This window comes from Humulus lupulus, chromosome 2 (genome assembly GCF_963169125.1).
Source record: "Humulus lupulus chromosome 2, drHumLupu1.1, whole genome shotgun sequence".
In the NCBI taxonomy this organism is placed as follows: domain Eukaryota; kingdom Viridiplantae; phylum Streptophyta; class Magnoliopsida; order Rosales; family Cannabaceae; genus Humulus; species Humulus lupulus.
The window spans coordinates 292590959-292613052 of record NC_084794.1 but is presented as its reverse complement, the minus strand read 5'-3'; the positions used below and the strand labels follow the sequence as shown (position 1 = coordinate 292613052).

At 38.5% G+C, this 22094-nt stretch overlaps 2 protein-coding genes across 2 annotated transcripts; one reads left to right on the top strand and one right to left on the bottom strand.

The window, feature by feature from the left end:
• Nucleotides 1-257: 257 nt before the first annotated feature.
• On the bottom strand, nucleotides 258-875 carry LOC133815698 (uncharacterized). The gene has a single exon (XM_062248509.1). The coding sequence runs from the start codon at nucleotides 873-875 to the stop codon at nucleotides 258-260; it is 618 nt and encodes a 205-aa protein (XP_062104493.1).
• A 1685-nt stretch (nucleotides 876-2560) lies between these two features.
• Nucleotides 2561-3753, top strand: LOC133819803 (protein SRC2-like). The gene has a single exon (XM_062253146.1). It carries the CDS (start codon nucleotides 2779-2781, stop codon nucleotides 3646-3648), a length of 870 nt encoding a protein of 289 aa, XP_062109130.1. The 5' UTR covers nucleotides 2561-2778; the 3' UTR covers nucleotides 3649-3753.
• Nucleotides 3754-22094: the final 18341 nt, after the last annotated feature.

Genomic DNA, 22094 nt, shown 5'->3' with positions numbered 1-22094 from the left:
TAGGGGTTGTAGCTATCGTTGCCTGTGCCGGAAGAGGAGCCACCACCGCCAGAGCCGCCATTTTTATTGCGAGAGCGGTTGTTTTGACCATTACCGCCTCTATTATTCTTCCTCCTATTTTTGTCTTTGTTGTTGTTTTGACCATGAGAGTTATTGTGGCCATCGATGGGAGGATTATAATGTGACCCATTTGTAGTGGTGACAAGGGCAGCAGCACCACCACTTTCTTTAGCGGCAGAGGTTTTGATGGTACGTTCTCAAAGCTTGAGACGAGATCGACAATTTTCGAACGGGGGTAGTGGGTCTTGGTTCTGAATGTAGTCAACCATGCTAGAGTACGAATCTGGCAGTCCTCCTGTAAGTTTGAGAACAAGGCGACTATTCGTCACTGGAGCATCCACGTCGGCTAGTCTATCGGACAATGACTTGACATGGTTGCAATAAGCATCGATGATGGAGAAATTCTCAAAATTCACGGCAGCCAATTCCTCTTCAAGCTGAGTAGCATGAGATCCTTTATTGTCAAGGAATAAAGTTTCAAGGCGGTTCCATGCGGCCTGGGCCGAGTCATCCTTGAACAATATGGCATGGAGAAGGTCAGAGGATATGGTGGCATAAATCCATTGCAGTATGGCGGTGTCGAGACGTTTCCAAAGAGCTGGGTCAGCAGCTTTCTCCTTCTCGTAGGCGGCCTTTGCTACTTCCTCAGTGGGAGGAAAGATGTGGTCAAGGAGATTGTGGACACGGAGTTGAACCGTGAAAAGAGCAGCCCGTGAATGATATTGGCCAGTTTCGTTATCCAACGTGATTGGGATGACGGATTTCACGTTGGTAATCGAGAGGGCGGGGTGGAACTTTTCTTTGTTGTTTGACATGGTGTAGAAGAAACAAGGTGGGACAAGAAGGGAGCAGGGCTGCGTGAAGAACAGAGATGGGGTTCCCAGGAAGAAGAAGAAGGAAAAACTTTAGAAATCTGATACCATATTAGAGATTAATCTGTGATTATTCTCATTGCTCAAGATGTTTAATATACATGCTGTACAAGCTTAGTTTAAGGCTAGAAACTAGGAAAGTCAATAACTGATTACATCACAATCTATGCTATCCTAAAATAGAAGATTACGATTACAAAAATATTGTTGTCTAACACAAATTATTTTCTATAATGCAGAAAGTGTGTTATTATAAAGTGTATCATAACACTACTTTATAAGTACAAAAAGGTGTTATACAATCTATTTATAAATAGCATAATGAAATACTTATCTAACTATTAAAATAACACAATAAAAGTGTTATCGTAGGCTATACCATAACACATGTCTATAACTATGGAAAAATGTTATGCAAAGTGCTCCGACCTACTATAACACCGTTTTCCTTAACATATCAAAAAGTGTTATGGTATATATTTGATAATACTTTTTCGGTCTTATTGAAAGTATTTTTTCTTGTAGTGGAGCCTACATTTCGAGAGTATTTATTTATTCTCAAAATTTGGGTGTAACATATTAGAATAGAACATAAAAAAAAATCTTATTTGTGAAGGTCATAGTTTGACCATTAGATTTAGAGTGTGTACTCATGTTTTGAGGACAATTCCCAACATCATAAAATACAATTCTTCATACTTTTATCATAAATATATCTCAAAATGAATACTACTGTCACTAAAATGGTAGCTTTAGTTTTCTTTCTCTAGAAAAGTAATTCTATGATTGTTGGTTTTGTCAAACATGAATATATATATATATATGTTTATATATATCATATAAATTTACAAATGTTTACATATTTAATTATAACTATTGCACAAGGAAATTTTCTTGTTAGCATGATATATTAACTAACAAGTAATAAAATAATTCAAAGAATGGCATGTCTTCCGGCAACCTTAAAAAAAATCCTAATCTACCATTTGCTTATTTATTTATGGGTTTATATTTTTTTTTTACTGTGTATATTTTCCGATTATTTGTTTGGATCCTGTGTTTTAAAAAAAATTATTTTTGAACCCCATATTTTATAAAATGGTTCAAATGATATCCTAAAATCAATTTTGATGAAGAAAAAAATTGAATATAACAATACAGTTTTAAAGCAGAATGATTTTATTTTTGTTATGAATTGTTAGTATAGTGAATTATTTGTAATTTTAGTTGAGAAAATTTGACCAAAAACAAATTTAAAATTCTATTTGAACTATTTTACAAAATATAAAATATAAAAAATAATTTATCAAAATACTTTATTTATTTTAGGTAGATCCGTTCATTATTTCAAAGTGGGAACATAATAGAGTTTCAAGATTAGATGTTTTTACTTTTTCTTTTTCCTTCCACGTCCATGACACGTGACGTGACATGTTTCGTTAACAATTAATGCCATGGGTTTGCCCAGAGTGTGATTTCTGAAGAGCTGCTGAAAATATCATTTTCGTCAATAAATATGCGAATAATTGAAATTTTAATTTATTAATTGTCAATTTTAAATAATTTTTAAATGTGACATGTATATTTATGAATATTTAACTGTCATTATGGATGTTGGTTAGCCATAACCTCACAATACAAGCGACCTAACGCAAAGTTGACTACAAAAGAGTTGACTTGATCACATAATACATATGGCCGAGTCATGGCCGTACTGAACTTCCATTCCACGTTATATACATATTATATATATATATAACAAGTAATTAATAACTAGTTTATTATTCACAAAATCACACCCTTCTTTCTTCTTCTGATCTATCATCCTCCTCTTTCTCTCTCTGTAATGGAGCAAAGATCATTGGAGATCAACGTTATATCCGCCAAAGACCTCAAGGATGTAAACATCGTGACCAAGATGGACGTATACGTCGTCGTTTCACTCTCCGGCGACTCTCAAAACTACCAAAAATTCAAGACCAACGTGGACCGAGGCTCGGGCACCAAACCCACATGGAACTTCCCCGTCAAATTCACCATTAACGACTCCAAGGCCCAAACCCTAGTCTTCACCCTCTTCTGCGACAGAGCCCTCGGCGACAAGCAAATCGGCCAAGTCAACGTCTCGGTCAAAGAGCTTCTCGACTTCACATCATCATCATCATCATCCTCATCCACACAGTTCGTGAGTTACCAGGTAAGAAAACCCTCCGGAAAACCCAAAGGCGAACTCCATTTCTCCTACAAACTCAGCCCACAACTCGCGGGTAAACCCGGCGACGGCGACGGAGATCCCGTCAAGTTATATCCGACGGTTGAGGTGGGACCATCGGTGGCGACGCCTCCTTGGCCAGTTGTAGGGGGTTATGTTCCGGTGCAACCGAGTGTAGGGTACGGATCAGGAGTGTACTATCCACATCCAGCAGTGAGTTATGGAGGGTACTACCCGCCGCAGCCGCCGCCTTATCATCCTCCTCCACCGGGTTATGGGTACCCACCTCCGCCACCACCGGGTTATGGGTACCCGACTGGACCGAGTTATGGGTACCCGCCATATCAGCAAGGTGTGGGCCCGAATTACAGTAGTAATAATAACAAGTTTGGAATGGGATTAGGAGCTGGATTAGTAGGGGGAGCAATTGGTGGGGTTTTGATCGGAGATATGGTGTCAAATAATAATGGTGGATTTGGAGATGGAGGTGGATTTGCTTTTTGATTTAAATTATTATTAATGGTTTTTTTGGTTAATTAAGGGTTTGGCAGGTTAATTAATTAAAAATAGATTCTGACTTTTTTGTGAATCTAGATGGATTAATTTTAATTGTTCTCTTGTGTATTGTGTATTTGGGAGTTAGGGTTCTGCAGAAATTTTTACAACCCGAATAATCCGCCCAAACCAACCCGAAAAAACTGCCAAAAAACGCAACCCGAATAAACCGACCAAAATTTAAACCGCCCAATTGTTTCATTAGGCGGGTTGAAAATATAACACAACCCGCCCAATATAACCCAACCCGCCCAATTAAGCATTATATATATAAATTAATTAAATTTTGTTTTATTTTTTTACTATAAATTTAAAATATTGTTTTAAGTTTAAAAAGATAAACTTCACACTATTAGTATTAGTATTTAAAAGAAAAAAATTACAAAAATTAAAAAAAATTAAAAAAATATATATATTTTGTTTGGGCGGGTTGACCCGCCCAATCCGCCCCAAAAAATCCCATTTCGGTTTGGGCGGGTTAACCCGACCAACCCGCCCAAATTATTGGACGGTTTAAAAAAAAAAATTCTTAATTGGGCAAGTTACGGGTCATTTTTGCTAACCCGATTATGACATTGGACAGATAAAAATACCTTGTAACCCGACCAACCCGCCCAATACTAACCCTGTTGGGAGTAATGAATAAATATGCATGCGACTGTGACATCATGTCTAGCTTGGTTTGGACAATTAATTATGAAGAGTCCAAATTGTGTATATAAAGTCTTCATATAGTACAAAACTGGTTACATGGAAAATAATTTTATGTATAAATATTGAGTATTTGCTATATAAGTGTCTTAGTGTGCGTGTGCCACACATTATATGAGGTAATAATTTAATTGATGTGTCAAAAAAGTAATTAATATCATTTTATTTATGAATGATGTGTATAGCATCCACATTATATATTATTCTCATTATAAACGGTTACATCTAAGAAGTCTTATAACAATTAAGTATAGTTAAAATTTGCTGATATTTTCTAGCTTTGGCTGATAAGGATTGTGACCTGAAAGAGTCACAGTAATAAAATTGATTGAAATAAGAGTAAGAGATTAAATTGAACCATTCCTTTTTCTTGAAGGTAAAATTAGACTTTTCTTTTAGCAGTTATAGTCTGAATATTTAAATACAAGTTATTAATCCAATAAAGATCTGTAATGACGTGTGTTTAGGTGATCTAATACGATTTTAATTCTTCTTCTTTGTATATTTCTTATTTGATTTTATTATTTTATTTCTCTTGAAACCAAAAATTCCAGGTGTTCCTGCCCAGAGAGGAAAAACTATAACAACCTCTTAGATGTGCTATTGGAAAACAACGACATTATTTTTGTCTCGACGACTTGTAAGCAACAATTTATTTACTTTTCAAAGTTATTAACTAGAAGTACTTTTATAAAATAATACAATGGGTGTGTCTCTAGTGCCGCATGCCAAAATGTCTAATTGGTGCGGTACATTATTAATTGAATTTTAATTGAATTTTATAGTGTATAATTTGTTATGTCGAAATAAATATTTAAATAGTTTATTTTTCTATGTTTATAAAAATAAAATAAACATAAGTACAATAAAATATTTAAATTTTGATTTCGATACTGTAAATTATTTATATTTTTTAAAAAATTTGCAGAAGTCTTACTATAATAAAAAAAAATTGAAGTAAAAATTATTTTACACTCCTCGATTAGAAATGTGCTACACCGGTACGATATTTTGGCGTGCCAGAGTAAAGATGTCCCCATAATATATATAAATATATATATTCACTATGCAAAAACTAAAAGTACAAAAAGATAATAAAAAAGCCGAAAATTCTAAGTGTATGTGATAAATTACAATTGATAGTAATGTCTAAAGAATTGTTGATTGTGATGAAAAATAGAAGCTAGGTTAAATGAATTATATGCTTCATTAATTTATTTCCTGGATTAACTTGTCTCCATAGGACTTAATGCTTTACCTAAGTTAAATAGATTGTATGCTTCATAGATTTATTACTTAGCTAAAAGAGTTAATTATTGAGCGTTTCGCCTTGATTACTTGTAATAGGGCGACTGGGATAATTGTATGTTTTAGCGTTATCTGCAGGGTTAATAGTTTAATTGAGAAATTGGAATAATATTTATCATTAGTGATTGAGAATGATTGTTGAGGGTGGAGATTAACCTTTAACTGTTTTTTAATATCGTAATATTAATATTTATTTGCTTTCTAGTTTATGTTATTTAATTTTGAGTTCAAAATCTAAATCCCCCTTTTAAGAGTGCTAATTATTGAATAATAAAGTGAACGATAGTCCTCGTGGGTTTGACCTGTGCTTGCTATTATACTAAAATAATTTGACGTATTGAAAGAAAAATAATTGTTAAATTTGTTGTGGTATACGACATGCATCATGTATATATTTACATATACAATATAATGCAATAAAGTATACAAGAAAATAACTATGGTTCAAACAATAATAGATTAACTAAATAAATAATGTTGGGAATACTTATACAAGATATTATTTATTTTCATGTAAATAATATATTAAACAAATTAATATAAGAAAACCTATAACATGTTTCTATAATTGAATTTATACAGCGATAATGATAAGAACACTTACATTATATGCAGTGGAATGAATAAGTATTTCCTTCAGTTTCTCTAACCCTTGTATCCTTTCAGTCGCAGGGTATCACCAAGAAACTCAAGCGATCTTCAAATTTCTTCATAGCCTTCCAAAGTATCCTTAGAATCACCTAGACTAGAGTAGGCAATTCTCAACACATGAGATAGATACAAAGAGTAGAAGAGAAGATAATATTGAGGCTTAGAAAATGACTTTTGTTGTAGAGAGAGTCTAAAATCTTAAAGCATCAAAACTAGATCTTCTGATCATCTGTTTTCAACTCTCACTTATCATTCCTTTTATAGGCTCAATTAGGTCACTTATTTTAATTAAAAAATCAATAAAATAATAGGTAATATCAACCATTAGGTAAAAATTCTCATGGGTTTTAGGCTTGTGAAATTTATCATTTAATAAAAAGCCCGTGATTAATTAATTAAATAATTATTTAAATCCTTTATCAAATTAATTATTTATAATTTCAACCTTGATTTAAAATTATTTATTAATTTAGACACTAATTTGTCTTAATTAATAAATCTGCCCTAAAATCTATTTTCTTCTCTAAATTGCATAACTTTGTGAAACCATCCAAAATTGACATTGTCAACTTTGATAATTATAATTGATAATTAAATCAATTAATTGAGATTATCAAGATGATTTTATCCAAGGTATAGTGGGGACCATGGGCCTATAAAATAAAGCTCCAATAAGTTATCATAAATTTAACAAATAAATTTACTAACTTATTAATTCATCGTGACTCCAATAAAGACTTAGAATTGCACTCGTGAATTCATAGAACACTCTATAAGCAATATAGATACGTTATTAGTTATCCATTGTTACAACCAAAATTGTCACTCACTCCTCTATAGACGGTCTACAATGAGAAGAGACTAAAATACCGTTTTACCCCTCATTGTATTTTATCCTTAAAACACTTAGTTCATTGTAAATGATATTTCAGCAAACTAATATTAATTACTGAAATGAGATCTCTATCATTTAGCATCTCGAACCAAACTAAAAGGAAACAATCATTTTACTTCTTCATCAGAAGCTATAGATGTTCATATCTATTATTCACACTCTCACTCAATTATATTACCGAGTTCCGAAGATGTAAGTATGGGCTAGTCCGTAGAATAAGTTGGTGACGAACAAGTCAAAGAACTCAAATAATACAATCAGTTAGAATATTAACCACTCAGAATTGAGATTGAATTGACCTATGATCAACTATATGATATGACTAGAATAGATAATAACAGTATGTTTACTTATCCTATCTATTGTCAATATCGGTCCAGTCCGGTGTAACAAATAATCCGATCTTATCTACTTTGCTAATGTTCTGTAAAGAACATAACACTACAATGTGTAAGTAGATTATATCGTAGATTGACAAGTCGGTGTAAATCCTGTGCACTGACTAATTTTATGACTAACTTATTTTTGAACATATAATCATATTTATATTCCAATGTGATTATGTCACCATAAATATGATTAGCTACATGCTCGGAATTTAATAAAAGTTTATATTAAACAAATAATCATGAAAATAAAACATGTGAGCAAAGTGATTGACCAAATTAAAAAATAATTTCTATTCCTTTATTAACACAACAATAAAACACGTTATTACTGGCGGAACCCCGCCGGTAATAATCCTCTTATAATAGTTGGTCGGTAATTATGGTTATTACCAGCAGATTGACACCCCGCCGATAATATATTAATACCAGTGTTATTAGGGGCGGACTTCGCCGGTGTAAAAAGTAGTCAACATTGTGTTTGACTAATTTAATACAAGTGGGTCCCGCCCCTATTAATCCGCCGGTAATTAATTAACAATTTTTTATAAAAAATATTAAAATATAATAATTCGTTTGATTTTATTTAATAATAAATAAATATATAATACTTATTTAAAGATAATAAAATTTAACATAAATTTAATTTAATTATTAATAACACAATTAACATTCATCAAACAAAATTACATATAAACTAATTGTAACGCCCTGGCTACCCCAGAACAGTTACGGTGAACGGTGGACCGAAAATTTGACTCATTGCCTGAGTCCTTTGGTCAAAAACGTGCTCTAAGTATGATTAACAGGTTAAGGTACAAAACCAATAAAAAGGAAATGGAGATTTTATTACAAACTGCTCTGCAGAGCTAAACAAAACATTTACAAGTGGTTCTCAGTACAAAATGGTCATTACAGTTTTAAATTTACAATCCCGCCGACCTAAGCGGCAAAAACAGGGTAAACCCCCTAGTTCCTCTGAGAACACCATGACCGTGGCGGTCAAGCGGCCGCATATGTACACACCACCACATCAGCTCCCCACTCAAGGCTAGGTGAGCTTTTCTTTCCCTTTACCTGCACCACATAGCACCCATGAGCCAAGGCCCAGCAAGAAAACATAACATTTTTCAATAACACTATCAAATGATTATCATTATTATCATACTGAACATAAAGCTTTCAACAAGAAAAAGAACATCACATGATTTTAGCGGGAGAGTGGCTGTTAGGTAAGCCACTAGCCTCCAAGCTCTCTTTTCCAGCGGGAGAGTGGCTGTTAAGTAAGCCACTAGCCTCCAGGCTCTGTTTGTTCATCGACCCTCAGGGTCGGACAGGCATTAATGCTCCTTGAGTCATTCAATGCTAATAATCGATTAGATCTAATCTCCGTTGGCTTGCGTGAACCACGCTAAGTCCATCCTTGACTAATAAGTCAGCGCCAAGTGACCAGTGTCCAGTATCACCGCCGAACTTGACTAATAAGTCACAGCTTCTCAGCTGACACTAACACCTTTGCCAATTCTGACTAACAAGTCAGTGCAACGTGACCAGTGCCCAGTACCACTGCTGAACCTGACTAATCAGTCACAGCTTCACAGCTGGCACTAGCACCTTTGCCAAACCTGACTAATTAGTCAGTGCTATGCTCAAGTGAACAACATATGCTAAGCATTCCATGTTCAATTCATGTCCATATTACACAACCAACATGCCTCACAAATATCCATGCATGTCTCACTCGGGGTGCAGTTTTCTTACCTTTGATTCGAGCTAGAATGAGCAAAAGAACAACCTCTGAGAACAGTTTAGCTTTTAGTCCTTTAGCGGTTACCTAATCACAACACATTTGGGATACCATTAATAATCAAGATAATCAAGGGTCTCAAACCATTATTTAACCTCCAAGAGATCAATCCAAGCTAATCCAAGTAGCAAGGACACTCCCGAGGCCTAAAACTAGGTTTCCGGGGTCAAAACGAGCAAACGGGGCGAAAACAGGGCAAGGGCTGCGGCCCTAGCACCTTGGGCCGCGGCCCCCAGGGTTCCCAGAGGCTAGGGCTGCGGCGCCCTTCATCAAGGGTCGCGGCGCCTCAAGAACAGGGCCGCGACACTCCACCATGGGCCATTCCCAACTGCGTTTCTAACACTCCAAAGCCTCCAAAATCATCCCTAAACATTCCCCAATCATCAAGAAAAAGTTCCCAAGCTTCCCCATGCATCAAAGCCCTCAAAACCCAAGGCTCGAACGAACCAAAAACTCGACAATTCACAAAATCAATTCAAAGCTTAGAAACTCGGAAAAACTCAAAACTTAAACTTCGATTACCTTCAATTGGGTTGTTTTCCGTCGAATCCTTCGGTTAAGAAGCTTCTAATCTTCCCTAGGATCGCTAAGCCTCGATCCTCACTCGATTCCGACTCCTAGAACTCAAGATTTCATCAAAAAGGCTCAAACGGTAAAACGAACTTTGAAAAGGGAGAACGGAAGGTTTTCTATCGTATGTTCTATCTGATAAGCTACTTCAACCTTAAGTAACCTCAAATAAAACCTAATGCTCGGGGTCCCGAAAACACCCTCGGGGACATTATAGTCAAAGCCTCCAAAATTTCACCCTGATCTCAAATATTCCCAATTTATCCTCAAATGAACATTTCTATTACCCCAAAATTGACCCCATTATGGTAAAACCGCTAATCCACTAAAAATAACCGTCTCATGTTACTTAGCTCAAATATATCTCCATAATAATGGAATCTCATTCACAAATCACATCATGCACCCAAATACACAAATTACCCTCAACGGGCCAAATTATCATCATACCCCTGTAATTGTAAATATGGACTCATATGCATGCATTTCACATCATATCATAATATAATCAACATATACATGCATTTAATCAATTAATAACATAATTAAGCAAGTATGGCCCTCCCGACCTACTATTCACGCCGTTAAACTCATCGAAGAATTCGGGGCATTACACTAATCATAAAATTAACAATTCTTTTATTTTAATTACATATAAACTAATCATAAAATAAACATAATAAAATAGCACTTGTCTTAATTTAATTAAAAAACGTAAACTAATTATTATTGTTTGGATCGGGCCAACCAGGCGAGAAATATTCATTAACATTCATGTCAATATCTTCACCAATGTTAGGGCGCGATAATGGTGGTGAAGCAAACTGTGGTGCTGGTGGTGAATGGTAATAAACTTGTGGAGACTGCTGCGAAGATGATCCAAACGAGTCTACAAATTGTTAAGTCTGTGGCCATGCCGAGGGAGACTGATGCAATTAACTCTCAAACTGACCATACCTCCACTGCTGCTGCGACGAACTCACAAATTGACCATACCTCTGCTGCTGCGGTTGCTGCTGCTACTGCGATGAATCCCCAAAGTCACGATGCCTAGGATGTGACGTCTGAGATCCTTCAGGGACCTAGGGTTAATAAAGAAGAGGGGACTGGGATGAGTGTCCATACATGTTGTCCAAGTCTTGTCAATCCTCATTTAAAGTGTTATAAAAGTGTAAATTTTAGTAATGTGAATAGGAATCGATAACAAAACAATTTTGTTATCATTTTTGAAATCTTATGCAATATTATAATATCTTATGCTATTTTATGATGTTTTATTAGATAATGTTATTTATAAACAAATTCATAATTTTTCTTAAACTAATTTATTATTTAACATTAATTTTTTAAACTTTTATTAAATATAATTATCAATTTCTATATTCAACTAATTTATAATTATTTAATATTAGATAATTTTATTTAATAAAAAAATTAATAATTTTTCTTAAAATAATTTCTTATTTATTTTGTTGACGCCGTTTTTCGTCAACTTAAATCCTAGAGCTATTAAACAACGTGACTATGAAGCGAATGAATAATGAAGAAATACAAGAGGGTTTTTACGTGGTTCAGCAATTAACTGTGCCTAGTCCATGAGTCTATGTTATTAAGGCTTAAAGACTTCTGGAAATTCTTCAGAGATGAATTACCCAGAAATTATTCTCCAGCCTAAAAGAAATCGATCCTCTACAAATGGTCATTCCTCCTCTATTTATAGGGGAGGTTACAGAGCTCATTCCCACATATTTCGGGAAGATATTCTGTACATCAATTTATTTAATGACATTAAATGCAATATCTCCTACATATGTGGAAACGTCCCATTAGAATCGAGAACAAATAACATACTAAATAATATCCCTTAAATGCTGGGATTATACAATAATAAATGTGTTCATACGCAATGGGCTATCCCAGATGACTCATCGGGTCTTTGAGATCAGCGATCGACCCTGTGGTGCTTGTGATACTGGTACGAGCTTACCACCCTACCTCAGGACATGCTCGGAGTAGATTGTCACTATCGAAGCTATCACACTCGAGCCTACACTTCCCAAGCTCGGAATGTTTAATCCGAAGACAATCAATAACGGATGTATCCCGACGTGATGTCATTTCGAACTCAGAAAGCATCCCGAGGTTTCACATCTTCGAGGTCATCATTTTAGTTTGGAGATCTTATAGCTGGACCATACAATGCATTTTCACACATTTCGAGCTCACACTTGACGAGTCCAGTTTTCGAGGTCATAACCTCTGGTCTCGAAATCTGGGCGTAACAGTTTGCCCCCTCAAAAGTATTAGTTCGAATCCTGTGGGAAAGAAACTTTTGAACTGCTCCTCTTGGAAACTATACCATCAAAAGTACTCGAGTGTGGACACGTGTCAAACGGGTATTGCTCACTCAAAGTACTTGAGTACCTTGGAAACCTGCCCACGTCTATCTGCCTACCATTCTTTATGGTACTATCACCTCATAGGTCCCTGGTCGTTTGATCTGATACAGAATTTGGCCAATGGCCCAGATTGATCCGACCTTTTACACTCCCATGGGTTTATAAATAGGACTCTATTTGTTGTCCACATTTTTTCATGATTAAGCCCTAGAGAGAAGTAAAAAAAAAAAACCAGAGAATATCGCCCAATTCTTGCATGTTCTTCAAGCCACGAAAATAGAACAACATGCACCTCTTCGACTTTGTGAGATCGTTTTTGCAACCACTTATTCAATCATCAATCTCTCTGTTTCCGCCGATCGCATTGTGTAAGTTTTCTGTTCATAGCTTCGTATGCCCGTATATTTTTCATGCATGTTTATATTGCAACACGGTTTGTTCCGTTGCTAGTTTTGTACATTAGAATGTTTCAGTACATACTAGTCTTATGTTATGATATTCTGGGTTCCAAGCCTAGTTCATGCGTAGAAGGCCCAGATATGGCTCTTTTACTGAATTTTTTGAAATTTGAATGGCATAACTTGTACACCAAGATATCGGGTATAAAATTAGGGTTTTATAAAATGCACGTTTCCCAAAAGTTCCACTCTTTGGGTAATCGCCACCTTTTTCCCTGAAATATCGGGATCTTCAAAATTAAATCCACCTTCCTTTCTTTCGGTGGAATACACGCTTCGAGAGATTGGCCTCGTCCTTTGGATCGAGTTTTCCTTGTAGCCTCGGTCATTCGAGCTTAGGTTTTCATTATTTCTTGTTTTCTTGGCCCTCACCCTTTTTCTCTCTTGATAGATGCCGCAGAACTCGGGAAAGTGGTGGGGGTCAAAGCTCGCGATTCCTTATTCATCAGTAACTCTGAGCCCGGAGTCCCCTTTTACTCGGAACCAACACTTGATTCGGGAGCATGAACTGAGGTGTGAGCAAGAAGACATCCGAGATCATTTTTGACGTCAGATAGACGAGGTCGAAGAAGGGAAAAGGAAATAACTAAGGGTTGCCATCTACCTTGATCCGGACCCCGAGCCTAGACCGATTCCCCTCAACTCTACGCTCAAAGTGACAGTTGCCTTTAGGCCAGGCGATCTCAAATTCTTACTGATGGGGGAACCTTATATCTCACAACCAACCTCCATCCTCACTTTGAAGAGGGAATTTTTCGAGGCCGAGCATTATTGGAGCTTGATCTCTTCATTAGGGCAGATCTCTGACATTCTGGCCCTCCACAATATCGAACTGTCGGGCTTGCTGAGGTGTCGAGCTCCGGGCTCCCACGAGTGAAGTTGCCACGCCCCGGGAGATGGGAATCCTGACAACAAGCTAAGATACGCAGCCTGGAGCCAGGAACATATGAAGGCAGGGGCGATACTGCCCTTAAAGTCCTTTTTCAAAATTTTTACGGATTTTGTTGGCCTCGCCCCTTTCCAACTCAACACCAACTCGTACAGGGTTTTGTCCGCCCCGAGGTCGCTTTACCACGAGCTAAAGTGGGAAGGACCTTCACCAAAGGAGATTCTGTATCTCTTTTGTTCGAAAAGAAATACCTCTCGAGCTCGGGGAGGGGATGGCTTCTACTACCTCTCGAGCTATCCCAAAGAGAAGAAAATCTTTGAGGATCTTCCCAACCATCCCCCAGACTTCAAGAAGGCTTTCTTTTGGACGGATGGCTTGGCTCCCTCCAGACACTACTTGTTCAAGCGAATTCGTAAGTCCCTGACTAGTTCCTTTTTTTTTTTTTTCTGTGCTCGAGTTTTATTTGAGCTCGCGCTTAATCATAATATATTCATTTTTCCAGCCAACTACCGTCGTCTCACTCCCACCAATAAGATGAAAGAGCACAAAGAGGCTCTGCTTCAACTCCCTTACGGCAGGAGGCCCATCTCCTATCTCCTCCACGAAGACAGCTCCGAGCCTGCGGCCTCCTAGAGAAGGATCAGTCCACATTTGACTGGTCCAACCAAAAATATACCCAGTGGGAGCTTGTACCTCTCCCAACTGGCAGCCTTCCTCCGAGGCGAAATGCTAGGCCGCCATCCCCAGCTCGACGTCGCCGGAGCTCGCAATCGGGGAACGAGGCCAATGATGAAGCTTCGAGCTCGAGTGACAGAGGTACGATCATCCTTAGCTCGGATTTGTGGTCTCCCTCACTACTTAAGCATAAGCAAGACAGATTAGTGTTATGTAAGGATGATAGGGACCATTTTAATGTATGGACTTGGGTAGATGAGAGGGTTCATAGGTTCGATAGTTGGCTCGGGAAGTATGGCACTATGTATAGTCTGAACGAGGTATGGAACAAAATAGCCGTTCAATACGGGAAAAATGACTATAGAGACATTTCGAGTTTGACTTCAACTTATAGGGAAGGCACTCCCCCCACTTCCTCTGAAGATGGGGGAATCACGTGGTCGCCGAGCACGAGCTCGGAGGAGAGTTCCAGTTAGGTTTATCTCTACTTGTGTAGCAGCCCAAATTTGCTAATAAGGCTTGGAGCCTTGATTAGTGTGCCTGGAGGGCAATAATTGTTATACTGGGTTAATCTATGTGAATTTAAATGAATATGTGATTAGGGTGCATGTTTAGGTGATTAAATATGCATGTGGGTCCCATTTGATTGTTAGGGGCAAATTGGTAGTTTTAGCCCGCTGAGGGCATAAATGTAATATAGGTAATACTGTTGATAAAATTGTGAATTATTCGTGATGCACGTGCCGAGACAGTCCTAGGGAGCTAATTTGATTAAAAGTCACAATGGGATTAAATACCCGGCTCGAGAGGAGCCTAGGGGTATTTTGGGAATTTTATTAATTGGGTTTGTGGACTTTAATTAATGGTTAGTGGTTAATGGTATTTTAGTAACTTGAGTGACCATTTGTAACCATTAAGTATAACTATTCTAGGTGAGAAAATGGTATATTTGTAAGGGATGTGAAATGTCTAGGATGCCCTTGAGGTTTAGTTAGAAAAGGGAATTAGATGGAAGGGTAAAATGGTCTTTTGGCAAGGATTTAGATAACTTCAGCTGAGAAGAGAAGTCATTCACGTTTTACACCTAGAAGCTCTTGTTCTTGCTGGAAGTTTGAGGAGAACCTAGAAGGAAAGGAGGAAAAAGGAAGGGAGTTGGAATTGTGAAACCTAGGAGGAGAATTAAGTTGGTTTGAGGCAACTAAAACCAAGTATAGGCCAAGAATTATTCAGAGGTAAGAATTTATCTCTGTTTTGTTTAAGTTTCTAAGCTTGATTTTTAGAGTGTGAGCATGAAAATTGAAAGTTGGTTTGTGGCTGGTTTGTGTGGGAATTCAGTTTGAGAAACAAGAGGATTTACCTTGAAGCTGGAATTGAAGGAAGCTTAAGGTCGAATTTTCCACTTGAGGTAAGAATTCTATGAAATTTTGAGGTTTGTTTCTGGTGTGGTTTAAGAATTTTGAAGCATGGTTTAAGTTTTATAAGCCTTGGTTTAAGTTTCTGGTTTACTGGTTTAAACTTCTGAAATTTGAAACCAAAGTGTGAATTATGGGTGTGATTATGTGTTTGTGCTTGTTGTTGGTGTTTATAGGTTGCTAGATGGTTTATTTGAGGTTTTGGATTGATTTTGGGGGTTAGGTATGCATTGGGGTTGAGTTGGGAGTGTTATGGCTCGGGGAGAATGCAGGGGAAAACCTAGAATTCTGGGTTCGCATAGGGGCGTCGCGGCCCTGTTCTTTGGTGTCGCGGCGCAAGACAGCATCAGGCATCAGGAGCCCTTCTGGGTGCCGCGGCGCTAGGCTATTTTTGGGCAGGGAAAACTTTCCATTTTAGGGATTTTGCCCAGGGGGCTCGGGGAATGTTTCCGCTACTTTGTTTTGGGAAATTGGAGGTCCCAAGAGTACGAGATTGGTCCCGGGAAATGGTTTTGGATTGGTTAGTACTAAAGAATCTTTTAAATGTGTTGTGACTAGGTTTTCAGAGAGGCTCGGGTTAGAGGACCGTGCTCGTGACTTTGGTGCATAAGAAGCTCGGGACATAGGTAAGAAAACTATTGTTTCCCGTAGAGCATGAGTTGTTGGGCTCGGCCCTGTATGACTATGTAGTAGGGTTTGACCCTTTGTTTGAGTTTATGTATGCTTAACTTGTTGATTAGCTTTATCATATGTGAATATGTTGATTGTACGGCATGATCCGTGCACGGTGAAGACCAATAACGGCGAAGGCCAAAAACGGCAAAGGGCCGGGAACGGCGATAGGCACGTGGAGTGCAAGGCCGAGTGTGACAAGGGGCCAGGGCCGGAAGCAGCGTTTAGCATGTGGAGTGCGAGTTGCTAGTTTGAATCCTAAAGGATACCTGGGATATCCTCACGGTATGGACTGCGAATCCAGGGCATGGTAAAGCGCCTGGGACGGCATGGCCGTATGTGTTTAGCCTATAGATGTCATGTTTAATGGATAAGTGTTGATATGCATATGTTATCTGTTTGTGAGTTTTCTTGCTAAGCTTCGGCTCACGGGTGCTCTGTGGTGCAGGTAAGAGCAAGGAGAAAGTCAACCAATCATGAGTATGGCGAGCGTGAAGCGGCGTGTACATGTTTGGTCAGCCTGACTGCCACAGTCAGAGGCATTTTTGGGAGATGAATGTATAAAACTGGATTTTTTCGTTTAGTCAACTGTGTTTATATTTTGGGTTGTAAATATTTCTAAACTGTATTTTGGGATCCCAAATGTTAAACTTATAATTTTCAATGAAATGAGGTTATTTTCAAAGATTATGACTTTGATTTTAGCTTAGTCACACTTTTGTTCTAAGAATCTTGTTTAGCGAGTTAATTGCACGATTTAAACTCACTTAGTAACGGCTCTAAGGTGGTAGGGCGTTACAACTTGTCTTTTTATTCTTTGCCTATCTGCATCATGCTAACTTGTTTTGTCTTGGAATATCTCATAATGTTGTGTAACTGTGTAGGTGATATGGATTCCAACCTTGACAACGTGCTCGCTAGTGGCGAGGGAGCCTAGAGGAGTAAGCGTCCGAGGGGGTCGCGAAAATCAGACCGTCCTGCTAAGGTCCTTAAGAGGACGAGAAGACACCTCCTCCACCAGCTCTAGCTGTTACGAGCCCAGCTGTGGATTCGACTCCTCAGGTCGAGGCGTCCTCTACGGTCGTTCCTCCTGTGCCTCCTCCGACCCTGGTCCACTCTGCGCTTGGTCCACCTCTGAAAAGGCTTTCGGCCTCCAAAACGCGTCTGCTGTCAATTTCTACTCACGTCGATGAGTATGTAATCGATAATGCAGCCGGATCCCATGGGGCTACACTTGGTTCAGACATTCTATCTCGAGTGGGCCAGAGTTTTGGTAGCTTCGACGCCCTTCACTGACAGTTCTTGAACAATGCTCGAGACTGCAACACTCTTTATGAGAAGAGTATCGAGCTTACTACTGCGGTAACCTTCCTCATCTCGTTGCTAGTTGTATTTATACTTAGTTCATGTTCTAATTTGATTTCTTTGTGTGTCAGACTCTTGCTGTCTGTGCTCAACTTAATTATAAGTTGAACAACAAGGTCCATTCGAGCATGTCTTATGCTCAGGAGTCGAAGGATCTCCAACTCAAGCTTAGTGACGAGCTTAAGGCCACAAAGGCAAAGATGGAGGCTGAAGCTGAACAACTAAAGGCCAAGACAGCTGAACTTGAGAAGGTGAATGCCCGGCTCGCCGGGCTTGAGAAGATGAATGCCCGGGTCGCGGAGCTTGAGAAGATCAATGCCAAGGTTGAGGAGGAGAAGGCTGCCACTTTCAAGGTTATGGAGGGTGAAAAGGCTCGTCTCCTTGCAGAGTTTAAGGAGAAGAAGGATCGGGTGGTCGACTTGGCCATGTATAGGCTCTAGGCCAGTAATGTCGATCTCGATACCAGCTTCTTAGGCTCTTTTGAGGAAGAGCTAGTGACCAAATGGCAAACTCGGCTCGATGAGGAGGAGGCAGAGAGAGCCATGGAGGATGCTGAGAAGGCTAAGGAGGATGCTCCTCCTTCCTAAGTCTCCACCTGGGGCTGCGTCCCTTCAAAAAAATTTGTAATAGTTTTTTATCTTCCGCTTTTTATGACCCTAAGGCTAAGACAATTTATAGCTTGCGAAAGAGCTATTTTCTTATGATATTTATGATACCATATTTGACTTTGCTTTAATATTTTTGCTTTACATTTCTCAAGGTCGGAATATTTCACGCAATTTATATTAAAAGCGTCCTTATGTCTGTTTATTCATACAAACACGCGGTGGATTTTTAAGCTCGAGCTTCAATGAATTTATGCATAGTTTGCACGATATATCCACATCCGATCTCGTTATTTTTCAAGGTTGAAAGTTACTTTTACCACGCACCCGAAAGTACTTCTATGGTGTGTAACGTAAGTGGTTTAGTTATATCTTGCTTTTTTAGTTACTTTTCCTCATCTTTGGGTAGCTCCCCAAGGTTATGAGGTCGAAACTACCCTTTCGCAGGATATTCCAGCCTCTATCTCGACTTAGTTTGAAGTCGGTTGTGTTCTAACTTACTGTCGATTAGTTTTAGCTGGTTTGTTCCAAACCTATTCAGGTTGTGTTTGGTTTGTAATCCATACACTTATATTCTTGATCTAGTTATATCTAAATCGCGTATTTGGTTACATCCAAACACTTTATTTTTAAGAATTTATGCTATTTCATTTTTTCAAGCTGATGGTATATGTACCAATAATGCCCCCTTAATATCCTATGAGTGTGACCATAGGTTATTAAATTAAGAGAGTTTGCAAAAAATACAGCATATTGAAACAAAATCGAACTTTATTTGAATAATTTATTAATTAGGAACATAGTATAGATAAACAAGTATGGTTACAGGTGACATCATGCCTACACTATTGATAGTAAGGTCGTAGATGTTCGCCATTCCATGCTCGTCGTACCAAACTCCCATTCAATCTTGCCAACTTGTAGACACCAGGTTGGATAACTGATTCAATCTGATAAGAGCCTTCCCAATTGGGCCCGAGCACACCAACAACTGGGTCCCTTGTTGCCAAGAATACACGCCTAAGCACCAAATCTCCCACACCGAATTTTCTATCTCAAACTCTTTTATTGAAATACCGGGTAGCTCGCTGTTGGTATGCAACATTTTTTAGCTGAGCTTCATCCTTTTTTTCTTCAATCAGGTCCAGACTTACTTCGAGCTGGGATTGGTTCGAGGCTTGGTCATAAGTGTGGGCACGAATTGTGGGTATTTCGACCTCGATTGGCAGCATAGCCTCGCACCCATATGCCAGAGAAAAGGGGGTATGTCCTGTTGAAGTACGAGTTGTGGTTTGATATGCCCACAAAACATGGGGCAATTCTTCGAGCCATTTCCCTTTTGCTTCTTCCAACTTTTTCTTCAGAGAAATTTTTAGGTTTTTGTTTACATCTTTGACCTGGCCATTCGCTTGGGGATGGGCCACAGAGGAGAAGCTCTTTATTATCCCATTTTTCTTGCAAAGAAATCGCTATCGAATTGAGCACTGTTATCAGACGCAATCTTCCTTGGCATCCCGTATCGGCATATAATGTTCTTTACCATGAAGTCCAAGACTTTTTTTGAGGTAATTATCGCTAGAGGCTCGGCCTAGATCCACTTCGTAAAGTAATCTACTGCGACTACTGCGTATTTGACTCCGCCTTTGCTAGTTGGCAGCGAGCCTATGAGGTCGATTCCCCAGACTAAAAATGGCCATGGGGAGGTCATCATAGTTAGCTCGGAAGGTGGAGCTCGAGGAATTATGGCGAATCGTTGACACTTGTCACATTTCTGGACGTAATCAAACGAATTTGCCTTGATAGTAGGCCAGAAGTATGTAGAGTCCAAGAACTTTACTTAGCTAGTTAGATAGTGGTAGTAGTAATAGTAATAAGTAGTAGTTATAGTATGTTTTTGACTGTGGATTTCGGTCCAAGCCGGGACTTAGTTGGACACTCGTAGCAACACTTGTAGATTTTATAAGTTTAACCTATAGTTTAAGAATATTGATTATAACCTAAGGTTTGATTAATATGACTGATTATGAAGATGATATTTATTATACTATAAGGTTTAGATAGACCCAATAAGATATTAACACTTGTCATGTGTATGTTTAATGAGAAATTAAGTATTTTTGAGGAATAAGTTCAGTAAGAGTAATATTTGAAAATCCTAGAGTCTACCAGTAGCTTTGAAATCGTTAAAGGACTTAGCCAAGACTATTTACTCAATTCAAAATAGGCTGAAAAAGTGTAATTACGTGTATACTATTTCAGCATATGCCGATATATCACAGCTCTAGGGGGCGATATATCGCCACACGGGGATACGAAAAACACGTAACTTCGCACGACCACCTCGACGAGCCTCGGGCATATGAGCCCAGACGATATATCGCCTATGGTAGGCGATATATCGACCCTAGGGCATAAATTTTGAATGATTTTGAAACCGAGCTCATTTTAATCCTTAACCTCTTGATAAGTCCAGAATCTTTTTAACCGAGTCTTCAGCCTCTGCTGAACGATTATTCAAATGTTTTTCAATTAAAAAGCCATTATTTTATTCAAGCTAAATGAAGATCTTTTCATTCTTGAACTCTATAAATAGGACCTAGTACCTAGCCATTTCTTCATTCATCAAGCTGAGTTCAGAGCCTACAAGCTGCTAGGATTACTTTAGATTGTTAAACACTTGGGTTGGGGTTATAAGCTTTATCATCTTAAGCTTATCAAACACTTGGGAAGTAAGGTTTATAGTGTATTTCGGTTTCGAGGTGTAGTTCGGGTATAGCAATTTCAAAGGTATCCCTAATCTTAGTTCATTTCTGTATTGTTATAAGCTTTCCACAGTGCACAACTGTTCATAGTTATAGGCAGTTGAATGCTTTGGGTTTGGGCTGGACTAATCCGGGCCCAATAAAGGTATAAACACTATTTTCTCACTGATGGAGGCTTAATACAAAGGATTTTATTGAGTAAAATACACTAATCAGGGCCCATTGGGCCGGCTTGAGCATAACCACGTTGTAAGACTGACAACAGTACGTAGCTTCAGCCTTATTCGCATGGGCTTCTAAGGAGATCCGGGGGACAAGATCCGTCAAAGTTGTGGCAGTACTGTTCTGAATAACATCGTAGATTCCGTATGTAACCTCTTCTGTAGGTTGGTTGAGGAGACAAAACTCCGTGTGTTCTCAGGGTGATGTCAGTGTTGGAGACAATTTATCACGCCCAACCCGGTCACCTGATCCGGGTTTGTTTACCAACATCCCGATCCATTTACCAGGACACTGGGTCCGGGAAGACTAAACATGCCAACTTCGTGGTCCCGACTTGTATTCCGGGACAATTTTGGGCTTCCTGATATTTGGGTCAGCAGGATGTACTCCTTCCCCGTCTATTGGGCTCGATTTAGGCCTCAGGTCCCTTCAGGATAGCCCATGGACTTAGTGTATGGGGCCATGTGTGTGGGGAGGAAACGGGGATAACACTAGATTATTAGGGAACATAACAACTAACCTTAACAATGGAGGACCAAAATAGCGTTAGAAATCCTTGGGCGGAGCTGGGCAGCACTGGGCGGCGGAGTAAACACAGAGAAATCGTC

What these genes read in the sequence shown, in the direction of transcription:
- LOC133815698 (XM_062248509.1), bottom strand. Translation starts at nt 875, where the DNA reads ATGTCAAACAACAAAGAAAAGTTCCACCCCGCCCTCTCGATTACCAAC.
- LOC133819803 (XM_062253146.1), top strand. Translation starts at nt 2,779, where the DNA reads ATGGAGCAAAGATCATTGGAGATCAACGTTATATCCGCCAAAGACCTC.